At 39.9% G+C, this 22,622-nt stretch overlaps 1 protein-coding gene across 6 annotated transcripts in view; it reads right to left on the reverse strand.

The window, feature by feature from the left end:
* Positions 1-22,622, reverse strand: part of ARHGEF12 (Rho guanine nucleotide exchange factor 12) — a 145,822-nt gene that overhangs the window by 16,934 nt on the left and 106,266 nt on the right. For 5 of the 6 annotated variants that reach the window (XM_078058860.1, XM_078058857.1, XM_036115453.2 and 2 more), the window contains 15 exons: positions 20,019-20,061; positions 19,605-19,710; positions 19,058-19,195; positions 18,567-18,599; positions 18,120-18,234; positions 17,315-17,420; positions 15,695-15,907; positions 10,459-10,591; positions 9,190-9,225; positions 8,700-8,854; positions 7,354-7,500; positions 6,131-6,216; positions 4,079-4,204; positions 2,359-2,473; positions 550-650 (listed from right to left, as the gene is read on the reverse strand). In XM_078058860.1, coding sequence (XP_077914986.1) covers positions 550-650; positions 2,359-2,473; positions 4,079-4,204; positions 6,131-6,216; positions 7,354-7,500; positions 8,700-8,854; positions 9,190-9,225; positions 10,459-10,591; positions 15,695-15,907; positions 17,315-17,420; positions 18,120-18,234; positions 18,567-18,599; positions 19,058-19,195; positions 19,605-19,710; positions 20,019-20,061 — 1,653 coding nt within the window. The remainder of the gene's footprint in view (positions 1-549; positions 651-2,358; positions 2,474-4,078; positions 4,205-6,130; positions 6,217-7,353; positions 7,501-8,699; positions 8,855-9,189; positions 9,226-10,458; positions 10,592-15,694; positions 15,908-17,314; positions 17,421-18,119; positions 18,235-18,566; positions 18,600-19,057; positions 19,196-19,604; positions 19,711-20,018; positions 20,062-22,622) is intronic. The other variant, XM_078058858.1, reaches the window with a different exon arrangement.

The raw sequence follows: 22,622 nt of genomic DNA on the forward strand, positions 1-22,622 counted from the left end.
ATTTCCATTTACTTTTCAGAGCTTGGCTTAAATGTCAATTCCTGAAGGAAGATTTCTCCAACGGCCACCACCCAACACCCTCAAACCAGGCTCACCCCACCCCCCCCACACTATTACATATTCCTAGCATCCCAAAATTCTCCTTCATAGCAGCTATCACAACTCATATAAAATACTTGCACTAAAATCTGTTCAATACTTTCTATCCTGCTAGAAAATAAGCTCAGTGTGGGCACTTATTTATTTATTTAAGCACCCTATATCCTATACTCAGCATCCACTCAGCATACAGATGCTCTAGAAATATTTGCTGAATGGATAGATGAATGAGAGAGCAAACAAGTAGCTAGAGATGCTCAAAAAAGCCAAATACAAGTGTGATGTTCTACCACAAAATTGGTCCGGACCCACCTACTACATGAATAGCTACCAAATGCCCCATCTGTCAATTATGTAAGGGTAATTCAATTATTATTTCACAGATCACAGATAACACTAACTCAATACGCTCACTACATCATCCTGGATCTTTGCTTTCCCCCTTCTTACCTGTTTGTTTTCTGCCTCCTTGACAGCCTGATTTACGTAATTTAAGATCTGACGACAGTGATCTGCGGCTTTCTTCACCTTCTCCCTTTCCATTGGCCATTCTAAGCATGGGGCGGGGAGAATCCAGAATGTAAAATAAAAGAAATCAGAAAAGAACATAAATATATATATGTAAATGAGATATCATTTGATGTCAACAGTTACAAAAACATACTAAGACCTTGAATTTTTTTTTTTTAAGATTTTATTTATTTATTTGACAGAGAGAGACAGTGAGAGAGGGAACACAAGCAGGGGGAGTGGGAGAGGAAGCAGGGAGCCCAATGCAGGGCTTGATCCCAGGACCCTGGGATCATGACTTGAGCCGAAGGGAGACGCTTAACGACTGAGCCACCGAGGCGCCCGACCTTGAATATTTTTATACCGGGCTAAAATCTATGGCAGAATCTCAATTCAGATAATCTTTGGACAGATGAGACATCTTATGACAGTACACTAAAACATAAATACTCATCTTTAAAAAGAAGCCATTGTATAGAATACCAAGTTCAAGAAGCGATGCTTTAAATCAAGTATCAGCCCCCCATGTTATGCACTCCAGGGAGTGGGTCTCATTCACGTTGTAAGCTATATAAATGGGACCCCTTCTCCCCTTAGAATCTCCCCTGAGTGCAGAGACTATGTGATTATGTCCAGTGGACTTGTTAAGCAATAATTTTTAAATGATAACATAATTCAAAATAACTCCAGAATAAATTTCTTTGAATTTGGATTATATTTATTTTATTTATTTATTTGAGAGAGAGTGCCAGCATTAGGGGCAGAGGGAGAGGGAGAAGCAGACTCCCCTCTGAGCAGAGAACCCAATGTGGGGCTCGATCCCAGGACCCTGGGATCATGACCTGAGGTTAAGGCAAGACGCTTAACCAACCGAGCCACCCAGGCGCCACTTGAGATTACATTTAAGGAAAGAAAATAGATTATGGCATTTGTATCATTAAAAGATGAAATTTACCAAAATGTGTTGAGATTACATTGAGGCCTACATTGTAAAGAATGCCAAAACTGGAATATTTAAAATTACAATCCTCTGAACAACAGTCCACCTATATTGAACAGGTATATTAAAGTATAAAAATTAACATGTAGGAGTATTTTCAAATTCTCAGGCATAAGAAACAGGAGTTTGATTGCATAAAATTATTAATGAGAACTGAGTATAAGAGCCTAAAGCTCAACTGAGAAACTAGGATTCACTTCCTGGTTCAAAACAGGAGAGCTGGGGTGATAACGCATTGGTCGGGTTTAATTAAAGTACATGTATAGACACAGAGCATCTCTTCACCCAGCATAAGACTTCTTCAAAGCAAATACAACATACGCTATATGAAGGACTGTACAAAGAGCACTTAGTCTGGAAAGCACCAGATAATATTGTGCACTTGAGGGGCTAAATTGCTCTCTGTCACAACTACTTAATTCTGCTTGTTGTAGGCAAAAAGCAGTCAGAGACAATTTGTCAACCAATGAGCACGACTATGTTCCAATCAAACTTTTTTACAAAAATAGGTGATGAGCCAGATTTGGTCCACGATTCGTAGTTTGCCAAATGCTGTGTTTAATGTGCTTCTAATGGAGCACATTAAATCAAAGAGCCTCAAGAAGACTGGATTGGATCTTGTTAGAAAATGCTGCCAGACTCTGGAAATTGAACCCTTGGGCACCAGGACGCGGTGAGAGATTATTCAGCAGGACGTGGGGTTTTTTGTTTTGTTCCTAAGCTCTTTAATTTCAGTGAGAACGCTGTACCTGTGTATTTGGCAATATTATCCAACAGAAGAGGGTACTTGGTAAGCCTCTGCATTTGGGTAGGAATGATATCCTTCAGCTGCAGACGACGACACAGAGGATTACTCTCAGCATCCTAAAATTAAGATAAGTGAATTTGTGATTCTTATCAGGACTATAGTTACCCATCATGTGCCATATATTCATCATGGATGGGTCTACAACATCACCGTCCCGGTTATTAAATCAAGACTTAAAACAAGCAAGGTATACCATGGCCACACTAGACTTCTGCTTTCTCCTTTACTCACACAATGGGGGCAGGGAGCCTTTATCACTAAGCCAGTGGCTTCTTTCTTATCTGTTTAAGCAAAAATTGAGAACACTCATAATCAACTCTAAGAACTGCTTGCTTGTGATAAAACAGTTTTATCTTCACATATTCATTCCTATGATTGGCATTCCTACCAAAAGTTAGTCAGCTGATTTGCTATTTGCCATTCCAGGTAGGTACGATGGATCCTCAGGCTGGATATACCCCAGCTCATCTCTAACAGGGCGTCTGCAAACTTGAGGAAAGTGCCAGACAATAAATACTTGGGACTTTGCATGCCCTGCAGTCTTTGTCACAACTACTCAGCTCTGCTGTTTTAGCACAAAAACAGCCACAGACAGTACGTAAATGAATGAACGTGGCTGTGTGTAGTAGAGAGCTCTGAGATGGCCTTCTAGATTCCCACTCTCTGGTGGGCAAACTCTGTATAATCACCTCCCCCAGAGTGTGGACAGAACCGGCGAACACAACGGGTTATCACTCATATGATTAGGTTACTATCAGTTAATTTTGTGGGGATCAAAAAGGAAAGTGTTTCCTAGGTGAGTCTGACTTAATCAGAGGAGCCCTTACAAGAAAGCTGCCAGAGAGACACGATCCTTCTGGCCTGCGAGAAAGGAAACTATCTTGTAAACTACCTGTAGGGGCCACGTGAAAGAGACACGGGCATTCTCTAGGAGCCGAGAGCAGTTTCTAGCCAATGACGACAAGAAGACAGGGATCGCGGTTACACATTTACAAGGACATGAATTCTGTGAACCACCAGGGAACTTAGGAGAGGACCCCAAGTCTCAGAGGAGAACTGCAGCTCCAGCCGACCCCTTCCTTTCAGCCTGGTGCAAGCACGAAGGGAGGACCCCGCCAAACAGTATCTGTACTCCTAAACCACCCCACAAACGCTGTGACATAATACTCTTGCATTAAGTTGCTACGTTTGTGGTAATCTGTTCTAGTGCAGCAAAAACTTACTACACTGTGTTCCAGTAAAACCCCACAAAAACAGGCAAGAGGCTGGATAGGAACTGTGGGCCCTAGTTTACTGACCCTTGATAGACACCAATATACAGACCTCAATAAGCATGGCTGTTGGCACACTCTGGGCTAGTTATGAGCCCATTCTCATGTTCTGACCATATTATTGTAATAGCTTACATGGGACATTTCCTGACAATATCTCCACGGCAAGGTGGACTTCTCTGTCAAGTATTTTAACCCTGACATATAATCTTCATTATTTATCATTCCAATATCACCTTTATACTCTCCAGGAATTTAAGAACTAACATATGGCTTTAAAAAGGGTTAACATAATCCTTGTAAGAATCTTAGTCTTAGATTTCCCCGTTTATTCTCTATTCAATAAAAAATTTGCACTATTTATTTTCTTACATGACTCACTCAACTCACTTGCACAAAGGTCTGGAATCGAGAATCCTTTTTCTGACGAGACTTGATCATTTCCAGGGCGAAGGGTTGGTTACTGCAAAAGGTAGCAGCGGCGTGCTTCAACTTGTCCTCCCCTGGTCCACTGAACTGTGCCAAGAATGCAAAGAACACAACAAAGAATGGCAGACTGAGCTTATCGAAGGCCAGGCAAAATGAGAGACAACCATGATCCTTTCAATATTCCGCTAAGTGCTCTCAAGTGACAAGAAACGGAGACCTACATATCTCTGTGGACTATCAGTGTTTCTCCATTGAAAAGGTCAGACGCGGACACACCCAGACCTCTTCTGGTCACATTCCAATGTTTTCCTGCTCACAGCCTCTCACAATTTACTACCTTTCCAGTCTAGACCACTTCTAAATTAAACAGAAAGGTTAACACTAGGGGAATAGAAGACACAAAAGGCTTAAAGACTGAGATTGATATTTGATTGTCTTAGAATCTGACAGCTTCACAAAAGTTACTAACTGCTCCAGGAAGAAACTCTGTGGGATTCTAATTGATGCTTTACTGTGTCATACTACAAATTTTCTGTTTCAGGGACACCTGGGTGGCTCAGTTGGTTGAGTATCCAACTCTTGGTTTCGGGTCAGGTCATGCTCTCAGGGTCCTGGGATCAAGCCCCAAGTCAGGTTCCATGCTCAGCACGGAGTCTGCTCAAGATTCTCCCTCTCCCCCTCGGCCACTCACCACACTGTTGCTCTCTCTCTCTATGAAGGATGGATAGATAAATCTTAAAAAAAAATTGTTTCAAGTTGAGTAGTGTGCTGCCAAGCCAAGAGAACTCAGTTACAACTTTCACTGCTACCCTGAGATCAAGAAACAAAATGAGCCACACTATCACCGAGTAGCTGTAGAGTAAGCTGGGTTTTTCAAGGAAGTTAAATCTCCTTGATAACAATAATGCCTGAGCGGGCCTCGAGAAGATGCTTTGGAAAGCTGAGTAAATACAAGGTGAGAGTGGACCGTGATTCCCTGATCTTTTCAATGAGTCAAGTAGCTGAAAGATCTCCTATTGGATTAGTAGATTCTTAGCCATGATCTCAACATCAACAAAAGGAGTAAGATGAACATTGTTTTAGTCAACTTTCTAGTATTCAATCTTTTAAAAAGTTATCATTGTACAGTTACCAAAATCCCGTGGCATTTCCTCAAGTAATCTGCATACTGAAGTAAGTTTCTGTGAGCATATCTAAACAGTTCCTGTTCAACCTGTGTTAATATTTGGAGAACTATGTCATACGCTTCACTATTACTCGCAGCCTTAACTACAGTACTTTCTTTAAAGTTTGGATCAAACCCATTTTCCCCTAGGAAAATTTTCTATACATCCTAGTGTGGGTTTCCCTGCTATATCTTCCCATAACAAACTGTACTCTCCCTTTTTTGTAACTCTTGTCACACTTGAAAGGACTAATGACTGTTTTCCCACTAGTTATAAGCGCCACCCAGGCAGGAGCCATGTCTGTCGTGATTGCCACCGTCTCCCCAGCACCTCGAACAGCGTACATACTGTGGGGTATTCTCACAGAGAGTCAGACAGAAAAACAGAATGTGACAAACAGCTATGGATAGTCTTTGAACTCTTTCCTTGTACTGTAAATAAGATCAAGTAATTGTCACTTTTCCACTTTTGTGATGGTAGTTCTGGATCTACAACTGCTTAATGTTTTACAGTCCAATTCTGAGATTTGGACAACAGAAGATGAAAATTCTATGTTAGTTACATTATTTTCATCAAGATTCATTTGATTCTCTATTTGTTAAAACACAGAGAACTAGTATCTTTAATTTGATGAAAAAAGAGCACTTAGTTCAAATGAGCACTTATTGAAAAATATTAATGAAAAAAAGATACTAACCAAGAGAATACATACTTGGACCCCTTTCATCTTTACAGTAGCTTTGCAAAATGGATGAGTTTGCATATTTGGAAAGATTAGTTACTCAACCGTGAATCTGATCTTTAAGTGTCTATAAAAACATTAAAATGAAACAGCCAATTTCCTTACCCAGGTCAGCAAATCTTCTCCAATCTGATCAATAACTGATGTCTCATTCCTCTTTCGAACAGCCTTCATTTGCTCATTCAATCCAACTAAGGGGGGAAAAAAAAACAACGGAAAATAATTAAGCACGCACTCATTTTAGTCTGCATTACTGGTTGTACTGAGAACCTAAATTTTCAAAAAAAAAGGATTTTCACAGTAGTATAGCTGCCTCTAGTCTCCTTAAATATAAATCTGAACACAATTCTTATGCATACAGATATCTGTGAGCTCTATCTGAAAAACAGGTGCCAAAGCATAAAACAATGTGGAAATAGCACATTACATACAGTATAGGTACATCACTTATGCAGTTAATTTCAAGACCCCATCATAACCATGCTCATGAAGAAATTTAAATAGAACAGGTGATTCTGCCCACTGTTCCTCTCAAAATGTTTATGTTCACAGGCAGTGGATATAATCAACCTGAACTGGTCAATGCATGCTGGTGAAACCTAAGATCACCCACAAAGACATGAAAGGCATCAGTTTGGTAGGCAGGTGTGGGCAGGTGGTGATGGCATCCTTGACGAAAGAACGCTTGAGAATTAAGGATCACAGAGAAGCAGTGACTTACAGAGAGAGGACCTGTGTCTACAAAAGTCTGAGGTGACTATAACCAAGGAAAGCTGGCAAGGTAGAATTTTTTATATATTTACTCAAGCATTTCAAGCAACAACAAAAGAATTTAATTCCTGAAAATTACCCCATCATGAAATTACACACTGAATATTACATAGACTATATATACACACACACACACATACAATTATATGGGATATATTTAAAAACATATACACTGCAATTGATAAGACATTTCCAAGGGTAATTTTAATTATTCATATTTTTCTTTTTTATTTTTTACTTATTTTTTTTATTTTTTATTATGTTATGTTAGTCACCATACAGTATTCATATTTTTCATCGTAGACATTAACTTTAGGCCCTAAGTCCTGTGGTAACACTATATACAAAAGGCTGATGGTGCAGGTGAGTGTCTGGGGAGGGAGGTGTTCAACGATCTGATCACTTCTTTACGTGATGTGCTCATGTATAATTACATAATTTCAGGAATGCTAACATGGATACACTTAGAAGATTTTATTGTTATGGTGCTTTTATATACTCACAATCTTTCATCTATTAAAAATGTTAGGGACAAAGATCAGAGTCGATTTTCTTACTATGAAGTTGAAGAATATCTTCCAAGTTTGAAAAAATTTTCCGTAGTTCTGAAGGTGACAGAATTCCTTCTCTGGACACTCGCTGATAGAATACTTGATCAAGAACCTTCAGTGTTCGAACATGAGCTCTTTCAGTGTAGAATAATTCTAAGCAGAAAAAAAGGAAATATGAAGTGTTACCTCATTTAGAATAATTCCATGAGACCAAACACAGGCTTTAGCTGGAATTAAGCAACAAATGAGCTCTATAATAATTATTTATAGTTTTGAAAGGATGTAGTATCTCTCATGTCACTTTCTTGATTCCATGGGACCCTCCTACATACTGGCTCTAAGAGATGAATGCTGGCAAATGAAAAATATCATTCAAAATTATTCTGGGGGTGCCTGGGTGGCTCAGTCATTTAAACGTCTGCCTTCAGCTCAGGTCATGAGCCCAGGGTGCTGGGATCGAGCCCCAAATCAGGGCTCCCTGCTCAGCGGAGAATCTGCTTCTCCCTCTCCCTCTGGCCCTCCCCCCACTCCTGCTCTCTCTCTCAAATACATAAAGAAAATCTTTAAAACAAAAACCAAAAAAACCCAAAACTATTCTGTATATTAAAGTTAACAATGTACTCCAAAATCCTTCTGTCTTTTCACAATACTACCCACCAATCACAGCTACAACATTGGAAAGCTGTAAGCCCAAACAGCATATAGACTTTCAGTTGAGCCCTCTTTAGAAAGAACAGTACTTTTGGTTATCTAATTGGCCTATAAACCCTCATTTCTGAGGCCAGACTTGTTATTTCACTAAAACTCAAAGTTACCAGACACCGGAAGGGGATTTATTTAAATTGCATCCTAAAGACAGTGGAGGGCACAGCACCCATGTCACCCACATCTCTGTCACATATATGCTAGGGTAAAATAAAGAACCCTGCACACTAGCATAAAGGGACACCCGGATCCCAGTTTCCTCCCTATCACTTATCAGCTAGCTGTATGATCTTGATTAATTCAACTAATCACACTGAGCCTGAGCTTCCTCATTTATAATCTAGGCATAAAAATAACTTTGGATGAAAGTAAAGTGACGGACCAAGGTTGTCTTAATGACTGTTCAAGATCTATAATCTTAAATATCCTGAAAGCTAAACACCTTTTCCTTTCAAATTATCATTAAGAATTGTAGAATCATTTGCATTTTTTGAGTTGGAAAGCTCAAGGATTATCTACCTAGTTTAATTTCCCTTTGTATAGAACAAAAGGCTAGCAGAAATTTTGAAGCAAACTCTAAAGCTCAGAGGCTTTAGTCTAATAAAACTCACTATATGTGAACAACAACAAAATCTAATTAAACTCACCATTAATTACTTCCTGTCTTTTGATCTCAGAAGGCTTTAGTCCCAGTAATACTTCTCGACTAACGAGCTGTTGCCAGTTGGGTGGATCTGTCTCTAAGTCATTTTCAAACTGTTCATCCTCACTTTGACTTTCTCCAAAAGCTATGCTGTCAAACCTGATGAAAAATAAAAATGATGAATTCTATTTGAGGACATCAGATGGACAATGGGAAATAGCACAGATTTTTATATTACGGTAGATAAGTCATATTTCTGAAGTAGTGCTTAGCACAGGGCTGAAACATCACCCTCTCCTACAAAATGACTTACATGTGTTATATATACCTCTATAAATATCTTTTGCATGACTTGTGTTTATTAAGAATTTTCTTTTATACTATCTAACAGATCTGTGTACAGGTTTTCTTTTCCTTTAAAACTAGGATGTTTGAGAAAAAAGATATATTTCTTAAAATATGCCTCTATTGAAAGCTACTTTAGGATTACTCACTTTCGAAAGGGCTTTGGTGTCCCATGTTCAGTCACCCTAAAACAATGGAGAACAAAGAGTCAACACGAAAACAAAATGGTAATCAAGAAATTTATGCCAAGGGACCTGAACACACATTTTTCCAAAGAAGACATACAGACGGCCAACAGACACAAGAAAAGATGTCCAACATCACTAATCATAAGGGAAATGCAAATCAAAACCACAATGAGATATCACCCTGTCAGAATGGCTAGTATCAAAAAGACAAGAAATAACAAGTGTCGGTCAGGATGTGGAGAAAAAGGAACCCTCATGCACTGTTGGTGGGAATGAAAACTGGTGCAGCCACTGTGGAAAACAGTATGGAGGGTTCCTCAAAAAATTAAAAATAGAAATACCATACAATCTAGTAGATCCCACTACTGGATATTTACCCAAAGAACACAAAAACACTAATTTTAAAAGATACATGCACCCCTACATTTATTACAGCATGATTTATAATAGCCAAGATATGGGAGGAACCTAAGTGTGCATCAACAGATGAATAAAGACGCGGTACATTTACACAATGGAATATTACTCAGCCATAAAAAATATGCCATCTTGCCATGTGTGACAACATGGATAGACCTAGAGGGTATTAGGCTAAGTGAAATAAGTCATATGATTTATATGTGGAATCTAAAAAAACAAATGAACAAACAAGAAAAGCAGAAACAAACCCATAAATACAAAGAACAAACTGGTGGTTGCCAGAGAGGAGGGGGTGAGGGGATGGGCAACATGGGTGAAGGGCGGTGGCAGGTACAGGCTTCCAGTTAATGGATATGTGTGAGTCAAGCGGATGAAAGGCACCGCATAGGGAATACGGCCAACGGTGTTGTAACAGGGTTGTATGGTGACAGACAACAGCTACACCCGCGGACAGCACAACATAACGTATAAACTTGTTCAATCACTATGTCCTACACCTGAAGCTAAAGCAACACTGTATGTCAAATATACTTCAATAAAAAGGAAAAAAAAAAGAAATTTATGCCAGGGATACTCAAAACTGGATTAAATTACAGTAGCTAATAAATAATTCTTCTGGATATTCTAATGATTTAATATAAACTAAAAACATTTCAGTACCTAATATTTACTACCAGTAAGTTCTAGGACTTCCTCCCACCAAAAAAAACCACATGTGGGAAAAATGCTACAAAGTATGGCAATGGTATACAATGAAACAGTTGAAGCTACTCTTACCCTCCCCTGCCCCCAAAGATATCACTGAATTACCTTTCCACTTCCCATTCCTCCTCCTGCACTTGGTCTAAGGGAGGAGGTGGGAAATCAAAGACAGTATTGGGAGTCCGAGGGGTGCTATCTATGCAGTCTCCAGATGCTGGTGTTTCTCCAACTTGCTTTGATCCTGAAAAGACAAAATTCGGACACTCAGATGGTGTTAATGAAGATAATAATTCCCCCCCCAAAAAAAATCAGTCCCCAAAGAGAAATTCAACCTATCCACAGCCACATTCTTAAACAACTGCATGTTAGCTAGAACCAAAATTCTAATATATAAAATTTTAAAATGCCCTAAAAAAAAAAAAAAAAAAAAACAGGAATATCATTTTTAAGCAACTTTTAAAAAATCAGCGTAACGGGGGCCTGAGTGGCTCAGTCAGGTAAGCCTCAGACTTGATTTCGGCTCAGGTCATGATCTCAGGGTCGTGAGATTGAGCCCTGTGTGGAGTTCCACACTGGGCGTGGAGTCGGCTTGAGATTCCCTCCCTCTGCCCCCACTCCGCTCCTCCCCCTATGATCATGCACTCCCTCTCTCTCTCAAATAAATAAATAAATAAATAAATAAATAAATAAATAAAATCTTTAAACATCAACATAAGACATGGAAACAACTCAGAAGAGCATATGATGAGGAGAAACATTCTCTTACATCATCTTTTTCTATCCCCGTGTCAATCTTCTTCACCCAAATTTTATTTATTATGGTGGTTTAATTCGAAATAATGACCTCATAATTCTTTTTCTTGATTTACTATCTTTAGGTAATATCTATTTCTTCCTCCTCTGAGGATTCTGCCCACTTATACTTCCCACCTTCACTTTCCCCTCATTTCTTCCCAGTGTGTAATAATATTATTACTAGTTGGGTTAATGCTTATTACCTAAGTTTAAGTGATAGAATTATATCTATACTTGTTCCATCAAGGAGTTAGTACCTTAACTCTCTTCTATATCAAATTAGGTATTTAGTATCCCTATCCTTCCCTTTAATTGTATTTCTTTCCTTCTACCTTTCATTTCTTTCAACTACATTTTTACTTGTGTCATTAGAAGGACTTTTTACATTTCCATGATCTGTGGCCACAACTAAATATTCTCTGCCTTGCCTATTTGGTTGATTCTAAAAGTCTGAAAACCCAGAGTGCTTACCTTACTTTGCCAATCTACATACTGTCATACACAAAATACAACATATAATGTATTACATATACATATTATTCCTGCCAGGTTAGGAGGTATGTTAGGATTAGGTTTCCTTTTCTGCTGGTCCAATGATGCAACTCCTGGGTCACTTGAAATAGAATGTTCATTCCATCAAGGTCATATACTCCATCAGTTACTTCAAGATTACGCCAGTTTTATTTTGTTTTACATTTCTTCCTTTCCTCTACTTCCCCATGTCCCCCTTTCCCTCCTTACTTCTTTCCCTCCTTCCTTCCTTGTATGGTGGCCACAGCTGGAGCCTGGGTAATCTCCAATGGAGTATTTTGTTTCACATTTAAATCATGACTTAACTTTCTTGAACAACTTTGTTTATCTTAGCATTTCTAAACGACTTTATTGCTGTCAAAGCACTTATCATTTTATCAAGTCTCAGATTTCTTCATTTGCTACATCATACTACCAACCGCTTAAAATCTCCCTTTTTCTTATCCCCTAGTCCTTGTGTTCCAATCTGGGGCAGCTGCTCCCTCGGCCTGTGACCTAACTATCGTCCGAGACCTGCCTGCCCTTCACCACTTCCCTGGGATGTTTCCACTACTTCCTGGACCCCGTAACATTTTCTTCCTTCATTTTTCTCTCATTTTACGGGAGTGTGTATCTACAAATCATGTTCAATGAAAGGGCACATTTCAGTTAACATTTGAATCCTGGCATATCTGAAAATGTCTTTGTATCTTCCTTCATTTCTGATAGGAAATTTGGATGGACATAGAATTCTAAGTTCGATAATTTTCTTTCAGTAAGTTGCAAGGCCTGGCTCCCTTGTATTCTAGCCCCTGGTGTGATTATGAGAAATGTGAGGCAGCGTAATTCCCATTTTCCTTCCCTTCAAAGCTTTCGGGGCTCTCTTTTGGTGCATGGAAATTTCCAGAGACATTCTAGGTATGGCTCTTGTTCTTATTATTGTTATTACTATTGTTACTATTCATCGTAGGTGGTTCCCAGTCAACTCTTTCTGTCTGAAGACAAGTCGTCTTCCCTCTGAGATGGTTTCTTCTATCATTTCTCCAACTGCCTCTCCTCCATTTCCTCTGCTGATGTTTCGTCAAAGAGACAGACATCGGCAGACGTCGGACCTCTCAAGTGGCTCACTATGTAATTCTTGTCTTTCCGATTTCTATCTCTCGACATTTCTGATATATGTTCTCAAATATTTCCTTGACTTTATTTTTAGGGACCTTTTTTTTTTTTTAACTCTTGGCAGCTGTGGTGGTTTGAAAATATGTGCACAAATTCTTTGCTACTCCTCTCTCCCTTCAGGGGTGGAGCCTAATTCCTCCCTGCTTGAGTGTGAGCTAGATTTAGGGGCTGGCTTCTAACTTGCTGACATGACAATGTGCATCCACAGAGACTAAGTCATTAAAGGTATGGGGGCTCCTTTCTTGCTCTCTCTTTTGGATCACATTGGGGGAAGTTGGCTACCACGTCATGGAACATTCAAGTAGTTCTATGGAGAAGCCCATACAGTGGGAAGCCAAGGCCTCCTGCAAGGAGCTGAGCCCCTCTGCTACCAGCTACCTGCGTGAACGCAGAAGCACATCTCTGGCCCCAGCTAAGCTTTCGGATGACTGACTGACACCTTGACCGCAACCACAGGAGAGAGAGAATTGCCCAGCTAAGCTGCTCTCATGTTCTTCACCCACCAAAAACGTGACATAATGCGTGTTTTTTGTGTTAAGCTATGAAGTTTTGAGGTAGTTTATCACAAAGCAGTTGATAACAAATACAGTAGTTATTGTATTATATGTAATAGTTATATTAAATCATTTCTTTTTGGTCTCTGAATGCTCTTTTATTCATAGCATTATTCTTGTTTTATAGATATAATAATTTTTAAAATTTCCCCAAGTATACTATCTAATTTAGAGGTATTTTTTTCTAAGTTCTTGTCTTTTACACCTAAATTACTGTTTTCTGCTAGGGGCAGTTTTTCTGTTTATTTTTATTCTCTTTTGTATGTCATTAGTAAGTTTGGCATTATGTATTATCTTAGGTCTTGATTCTAACAAGCAAATTTTGCCAAGAATGAGTAATACTATTCATATCTGAGTATGCAAGACTGGGTAGCTGCTCCGGCTTTCTCTTTGCAGCTATATGAAGTAGGTCCATTTCAGTTGGGAGCTCTCTGGGCAGGGTGAGAGCTTGGCATGTTTACTGCCAGGCTTCAGGCCACCAAATGTTAGAACTCCAGGGCACTGATACCATGGAGGACTTACCTTTCCCTGCACAATTCATTCAACTTCTCTAAAAGAGAGCACACTCATTTTCTTCGGGTACATAAATGATGGACAGCTCATATTCTACCATGCAAGGATCAGTAACTGCTGACATCATTGTTTTGATTACAGACCTTCAATTAATTCATTATTTCCAGCTTTACTTCTTACTCATGCACTCCATAAGACATGCCAACTCAGAGCCCAAAGTCTCTCCAGGGTTCTAATGGGCCAACTGGCCTCCACCTGGGATGGGACTCCTTGAACAAGTTATGGACTCCGGCTTCCTCTATGCTGTTTTATCCTTCCAACCATGCTTGTCCACTTTTAATCTCCCCCAGATTTGTTGAAATCTCTTGCTTGTTGATAACATCTTCTCCTCCTCTACTTCCTTTCTCTTCGTGTTTTTTATTTAGTTGCTATTGGTTACTTATCTGCCATGTTTTTAAGTTCAATGAGAGCTGGGAGCCATGAATTCATGCACGTACTCAACCCAACATCTTCAGAATTCCATATAAGACAAAACCTCCAGATTTTTCTATAACTATCACCCTCCTTCTTTGTCTTAAATCCATGCCCCCCCCCCCACCCCGTTCTGCTACAGCCCTCTCAAAGAGAGACGGATGTTTCCAACAGACACTGTGTACTTCAGGGTGGAGATGAGATAGATACCCTTGTTCCTCAATGCTACTTTTAGACCATATCTTGCCTTCTTATAAAAATCCCTTGCTGCACTGAGGTTCTCATTTCTAGGTATTATCACACGCTCTCCCCCTCCTCGTGACAATCATCTAGCAATACTGAACCTTCAGCTGCTGGCTCATAGTTCTCCTCTCCCTGCTAGTATCACATGAGGTGACCTCAAAACTTGGAGATGTTAAGGTATTCCAACTCCTGGTTTCTTGGTTCCTTACTTTCTTTATCTCTAGTAACTTCCCCTGGGCCACTTCAGTGACCACTCCCACAGCTTTATCCTTGACCATGTCATACCAGAAATTGGACTGCTTCCAAAATCACTAATACAGATAGGCATTCCCTTCTCCAAATAAAATCACTGATTCTCCCAGCTCATTTGCTTAAGAAACCCATTAAAACAAGTATGAAGAAATATGGTAAGAAGCTCTTCTCTCAATGATCTGTAATTACTTCACATCTTTCTCTACTCTTCAAGTCCCCTTTCCCTTCTCGCTAAGCCTTCTCTCTCTGCTGATAACCCTGACCTTCACACACACTCTGCCTCTCATCTCCGCTCTCCTTCTCAAAACTTTGTCCTATTAGTTATATACAGTTTACCACCTGCTTCTTCAACCTCTTCCTCTCAATGGGCTTCCCTTTAGTATTAGAAAAAAAAAAACTTTAGTAACTCAGATTTTTTAAAAAGTCTTTTCAGACTACCCCCCCACATCTGCCTCTAGCTACTGACTAAGTCCCCCCAACACTCCTTTTCTCTTCCATTACTGGATTTGGCACAATTTGAATTTTTACTTATGTGACTATCTCCCCATGACACTCAGCGGTGCAGGGCAAGAATCTCCGTATAATTATTGTGTGCTAACATCTGATACAAAGCTAATGCATGACAGAGAGCTCAGTCAGTATTTCTGAGTGGATGAAAACTCAAAATTATCATTCAGCATGGATTTATCACTGGTTATAGAACATTAGAATGTTAAAATTAAATTAAATTGGGATTCTTGATTAGAAAAATATGCCGCCTTGTTTGTTACTTAGTGTGACTGTTGTAAAATCTTGATACTTAGTTAAGTCGCACTGCAACGTTAGCTCACCTGTATCATTCTCTTTCCCTCCTTCCTGGGAAGGAGCGGCTCCTGATGCCACAGAGGACATGGAATTGGCTGGCAGGTATCCGACGTCTGTTCCTTCACCTGCTGACCCACTCGGGCGCACCTTAGCAGGATCCTGAGGCTCAGGACTTACAGAAGAGGGTGCGGGTAAGTGCTTTGGGTGGCGCTGTTTCTGTAGCTCCATGGCTCTGCCAACTGAACAGAAAGCAAGTGTTAACACTTTGTGTTGCAGAAAAGCTTAAAAAGAAAAAAAAAAAGACGATGTTAAAGGATCTAAAAAAATGTCTGGAACATGGTGGGCCCTAGGAAAATATGGATTATTGCAGAGTGAGGAATAGATAGATAGGAAGAAATGGAAGAAAGGAAGGAGAGAGAAAGGGAGAGAGCAAAAGGAAGGAAGGAAAGAAAAGAAAGGCAAGAGGAAGAAAGAGAGAGGGAAAGAAAGAGAGGAAGGCAGGGGAAGGTGGAGGAGGGCTGGAGAGAAGAGAGGAGTAGGTGGAAGACGATGGCGAGAGACAGGAGGGAGAAAAGGAGATGAGAGCAATGGTGGGGGCGGGAATGCTGAGAGACAGAGGTACACAGAATTGCACTCACTTGTGAGAGTGAGGATGAAGACTGTTAGCTCTGTGAGCTCGTGGTAAGCCCCCCCACACCACCCCCCTTCCCAACACCTGCAGATTCATCAGCACAACGTGCCTCAGAGACTATGGAGATTGCTCGAAGCCTGCTCACGAGCCCTGTTCATGTCGGGAACCACAAGAGGTGAAACCCACTCACGTCATCATTGCCCACATTGCCGCACACCCTCATGCAGCTCTGGACATCCCTGATCCTAAAATTCTTCCTTCCCTCATTCCTAAATCCTTCTTCTACATGCCTTGGAACTCATGGTCAGAATCTGTGAGATACTCCATTCTCCTCAACCTCTTCTCTAAGAATTTCCTTCATCTCCTCAGTGTTTCTCAACAAGGGGCACTACCGGTATCTGACTGAGAATTCCTCACGGTGCAGAACATCCGTGTCACTGTACCACAATACCACCCTCACTCCAACCTGGCCAGTATTTTCAAACGTGGTCCTGCCCAGTCGAAGACCACAACGTGACCTGATTTCCCTCCCTGAGGTACCACCCTCCCTAATTCTCCCCAGATCAGTGGGCTGATCGCTCTCCATTAGACCTGACGGTGGAGGGAGGTCAGGAAATAAAGCACAATGGAGAGGCGGAGAAATTGCAGAAGTATGGAGAGCGAGTAATCTGTATATAGAAAGATGAAACAAAGAATGGTGGAGAAATCCATGCACGTTTTGTTTTTTTAATTTAACAAATAGAAGTTGAATGCAAACAAAATCAGATTAGGTAAGTAAATTATGTTATGGACAACTGCTAAGATGCTGCCATTCAAGAAGATGTTTAAGATAATTACAGAGCCCACATGGGGGTAGTTAGTTCAGAAATAACCTTGAACATAAACAAGGCACAATGGAAGCTCAGTGGGACCATTTCAAGAACACCTTTCTCCAGCAATTCATTCTAGCTAACTGAGCCTCCGAAGGGAAGACGGCAGGGGCTGGTGAGAACGCCGCTTTTCCAGCTTAACATACTTGCACTGTTGTCATGACGGCTTGGTCTCCTTGGGGGTCCCAGGATGCTGGGGAATCCTCTGCGCTTCCCTTTTTCTTCGCCTTCTCGATCTTTCTTCATACTCTGCTAGAGTTGAGGGGCAATCAGAGAGGTGAAAGATACATAACAGAGTAGATTTCTTTTGTGGCTTTCAAACACACAAATGCAATTCTAATGCGCAGCCGGAAGAACTGGTTAAACGGGAGTGAAGGACACTCACACACAGCACTTGGTAGAGGTCGGCACGTGGTACCGCACACACATCAAACTCAAGATGTCTTTTCAACCCCTTTAGAGCTGGCAATTTTGGAAAACCAAGAGGTAGTTTTATAACACATCTACTGGGAGCTTGTTCCAAGCAGTTCATTCATCCGTTGAACGAGTACTTAATAAGCTCTTAATGTGTGAGGGCATTGTGCTAAAAGCTGGGGACACGATGAAGGGGGCCCTTGCCCTCACAGAACTCCACAGCCTCACAAAAAGTAAAGGGATACATCTGTAATGACAAACTGTGACAGGTGCCATACAAGGAGAGGCAAAGGCCGTGACAGGGTTGGGACGGCACTCTGTATAAAGTGCCATCTGCATTCTTCACACCGTCTCACCATTACTTCACATGCCTGAATTTCCTGCTAGATTTCTGAGTTTCTTGAGAACAGGGGCCATATCGCACACCTATCAGCATGCCTAGCACTAGCCCACGGAAACAGGAAGGACTAAGAAGAAAAGCACTGTAGCCCGTGTCAAGAAGCACAGAGACCTGAACACATTATTATCCAGTCTCACCTTGATTTTTGGAAGGAATCCAATCCGACCCCGCTTGTGCTCCAAATTTCGAGGTTCTTTCACTTTTACCCCCAAGTGCTTCATGTACATAAGGATAACATACTGCATTGTTGAACTAGAGGAAAAGGATGAAATCAAATAAGAATTCTGAAAAGGGAGGGTGGACAGAATAAAGCTATCGAATGGCTTCAAAAACCCCAATGCTGGAATCCTTAGAATTCATTCATCAAGTAAAAACTAAGGAGGTATCTGTTCATTGCAAATAGAAAAGGATTCTACTCAAGACACTAGAATATTAGTCAAATAAAATCGAGGCCACCAGAGGGAGATAGTCCGAATTCTGAAGTTAAAAGAAAGAAATCCTAATTTCAGACCAACAGGAGAAAAGATAGTTGGTTTTTTTTTTTTCCATAAAATTCTAGGGGCGAAAAAACCCAGTTATATTACCTCTTATCTTCTTCTACAGCCTGAGCAGTCATCCTAAAAATAAAAATATTTCAAAATTAAATAAGTTGCTATTAGATACCCAAAACAACAGAATAGCACTGGATGCTTTGGGCCACCCTCAATCTCTGTCACCTGGCATAAAATACCAGAAGAACTCAAACCACCGGACTACAGGCTTTTCTCACTCATGTCATCAACTGTCAATGTTCTCTGGCCTGAAATAGTTTCAAAGCCTATGAACTGAAACCACTGAAAGTGCTCAACCTGTTTCTGATCAGTTGGAAATTTTATAGTTACTCGTTTTACCAATACACAGAAAAAGAAACACAAGAACTTTTCTAAAACATCAGCAAAAATTAAAACTTTAAAACCCCCATACATAGCTCCACATACACAATCTGACACCCCTTCTAAATTTGCTCAAAGTGTGCTTTAAGCATAATGAGCATCCCAGGAGAGAGGGCATGTCCCCATATACTTCTGTTACTTACAACACTTCTTCAATTTTGGCAACGATCTGTTCCGCACATGCCCGTTCCTTCTCCAAAGTTACCCGGTCCTTGTCTCGCTCTGCGTCGAGTTTAGTCAGTTCGCTTTCAGCCAAGGTCAGCCCCATGCTACGCTTCTGCCTAAAGGGAACAGAACAAACTTCCTAAGGTAGCCTAGAGAAGAACGATCTCTCTCTGGAGATGCTTTATCAGAGTTTCCATAGCTAGCAATGGCAAAATGTCACAGTTTTCTATTTTGGGGCCCCTGTCACCTAGGACACCAGAGAAAAAGAATTCTAGAGGCGATCACTCAACAGAACACGCATCCTGAAGGAGCACACTTAGCCTAGCAGAGCAGTGAGCTCAAATCCTGAAAGCCTATGGAATGGGGACTAGGGACTAAGCACCACCCCAACTCTTTGACTCCAGGTGTCCATTTATGTTTTAATCACAGTGATAAAGACTACATGCTAGGTGTGTAACCTTTTCCTACCCAAAAAAAGGTTAATTCAGAATGACCATATCAGCTTATATCACCCACCAAGCTTACCGAAAATCTTCCAAGTGCCTCTGAACTTCTGGGTGGACTCTTTCCTGCATAGTTTGGATATAGTGGCGGTGCAGATCCTCGGGTATAAGCTCAGGTCTTCTTTTTTCTGCATAAAGAAAAGCCAAGGAGTTATGTGATTTAAAGGTATATTCTGTGCATTACAACTGGCAACATATCGATGTTATTTGGTGCGAACTTGCAGTAGGACAAAGACAAGTTCTTCAATGCATTTTATGTATTTTACCTCACAATGCAGATTTCATTTACTATCCTTTAAATGTATTACAGATGCTCTTTCCGTTGTGATTCAGATGCCCTACTGGTCACCACATGACCGATAAAACCTTTAGAGATGAATTGAGCCACAACTCTACAGAGATGTAATTCTCCAGGATACTGACGCGCCACACTTACCTAGATCTACTGATATTTCATCAGGCACAGAAACTTTCAGGTGCTGAAACAAAAATGCAAACAGAAAGTCAAACACCACTAAGGACTTTCCAAGATGTATATATAAGTACTTGTATAAAGTGAAGAGATGCAACTTGGATAGCTATTTTTACAATCACATTCAGGTATAAGCTCACTTATCTCATCCAAATGTCACAGCTCTGGAAGGTCCCACTGTTTAAACTTGAAAATAAGCCCTTTCCCCAAGGATCATGCTATACGGAAAACATCTATAGTCACTGGTTGATATACTTAGTTATACATCATTTGAATCAATACGGCTAAAACCTAAACTGTGTGTATATTTTATGAAAAACTTGGTCATATATAACCATGACTTTTTTTTTGCTGTATTTGAGACTACTGACCACATTGCCAGTAATTTCCTATGTAAAGTTAAAGAACCCTCACAACATTCACGCCCCAGTGAGGAGGTACTGGATGTCAATGTTGAGGCTTTGGAGTATTAAATCGCCAATAACCTTCTGCAGTTTCTACTGTTGAGCCAACTAAGGTAACTGAGTCATAATTAACTTCTACTTAGCTAGGATTTTCCCCATAATAACTGTAGTTTCTGGTCCCATTACCACATAGCTGTGTTTTCTCTCTCATCAATCTGGGAAATGACTTAGGGAAAAAACTTATTTTACATTTAGAGAAATAATCTTAACTACTTTGTGCTTACTTTGTATTGTATACCTACTTAAGTCATCTACTTCCAGAACTTAAACAATTCTTATTAGATCTAAAGCTTTATATTAGAAAATAAGTCATTGCTGAAAATTACGAGATCTCTAATATTTGTCTGAAGAACAGTGAAATAGATGTCAAAGCTTTCTCTTTAACTGAAGTTGCCACACAGTAGCTCAAATCAAGTGTCCTAGAAGTATTGCTAGCACAAATGCAAAAAAGGATTTACATGCTCGTTTCTGTATTTATAGGAAACAAATATCACCTGTGGTATAAAAGAATAATTAGCAAATAAATCTATCAGGGTTCTTACACTTTAATGTTGATAAATTTAATACAGATCATGAGCAGCAAAATAAAGATCTGACTTAGCTTGGAGCTCTTAAGAAATGTGAAATTAACTCCTGGGGATTTACCTGAAGTAAATGAAAACACTAATTCTAAAAGATATCTGCACCCCTATGTTTATTGCAGCATTATTTACAATAGCCAAGATACAGAAGCAACCTAAGTGTCCCATCAATAGATGAATGAATAAAGAAGATGTGGTAGATACACATAATGGAATATCACTCGGCCATAAAAAACAATGACATCTAGCCATTCACAACAACATGGATGGACCAAGTGGGTATTACGCTAAGGAAAATGGTCCAGCCAGAGAAGACAAATAGCATATGATTTCACTTATACATGGAATCTAAAAACTAAAAGCAATGAAGCAATGAGCAAACAAACAAAAAGAACAGAAATGGACTCATCAATACAGAGTAAACTGATGGCCGCTAGAGGGTAAATGGGGTGGAAGATAGGTGAAATGAGTGGTGGGGATTAAGAGGTACAAACGTGCAATTACAAAATAAATAAGTCACAAAGTACAACATCCATTCATGATAAAAACCCTCCACAAGGCAGGTCTAGAGGGAACATACCTCAACATAATAAAGGCCATATTTGAAAAACCCACAGCTAACATGTGACTCAATGGGGAAAAACTGAGAGCTTTCCCCCTAAGGTCAAGAACAGGACAGGGATGTCCACTCTCACCACTTCTATTCAACATAGTACTGCAGTCCTAGCCACAGCAAGCAGACAACAAAAAGAAGTAAGGGCATCCAGATTGGTTAGGAAGAAGTAAAACTTTCACTATTTGCAGATGACATGATATACTATATACAGAAAACCCAAAGATGCCACCAAAAACTGCTAGAACTGATAAATGAATTCAGTTAAAGTCTCAGGACACAAAATCAACTTATTTGTATCGTATACCTACTTAAGTCATCTACTTAATGTGTTGCATTTCCATACGCTAATAATGAAACAGCAGAAAGAGAAATTAAGAAAACAATCCCCTTTACAATTGCACCACAAATAATAAGATACCTAGGAATAAACCTAACCAAAGAGGTGAAAGACCTGTACTCTGAAAACTAATAAAAGAAACTGAAGATGATACAAAGAAATGGAAAGACATTCCATGTTCAAAGATTAGAAGAACAAAAATATTGTTAAAATGTGTATATTACGCAAAGCAAAGTACACATTCAACGCAATCCCAATCAAAATACCAACAGCATTTTTCACAGAACTAGAACAAACCAATCCTAAAATTTGTATGGAACCACAAAAGACCCTGAATAGCCAAAGCAATCTTGAAAAAGAAAAGCAAAGCTGCAGGCATCACAATTCCAGACTTCAAGTTATATTACAAAGCTGTAGTGATCAAAACAATATGGTACCGACACAAAAACAGACACACAGATCAATGGAACAGAACAGAAAATCCAAAAATAAATCCACAACTATATGGTCAACCAATTTTTGACAAAGCAGGAAGAATATCCAATGGGAAAAGGACTCTTTAATAAATGG

Source organism: Halichoerus grypus, chromosome 11 (assembly GCF_964656455.1).
Source record: "Halichoerus grypus chromosome 11, mHalGry1.hap1.1, whole genome shotgun sequence".
Classification (NCBI taxonomy): domain Eukaryota; kingdom Metazoa; phylum Chordata; class Mammalia; order Carnivora; family Phocidae; genus Halichoerus; species Halichoerus grypus.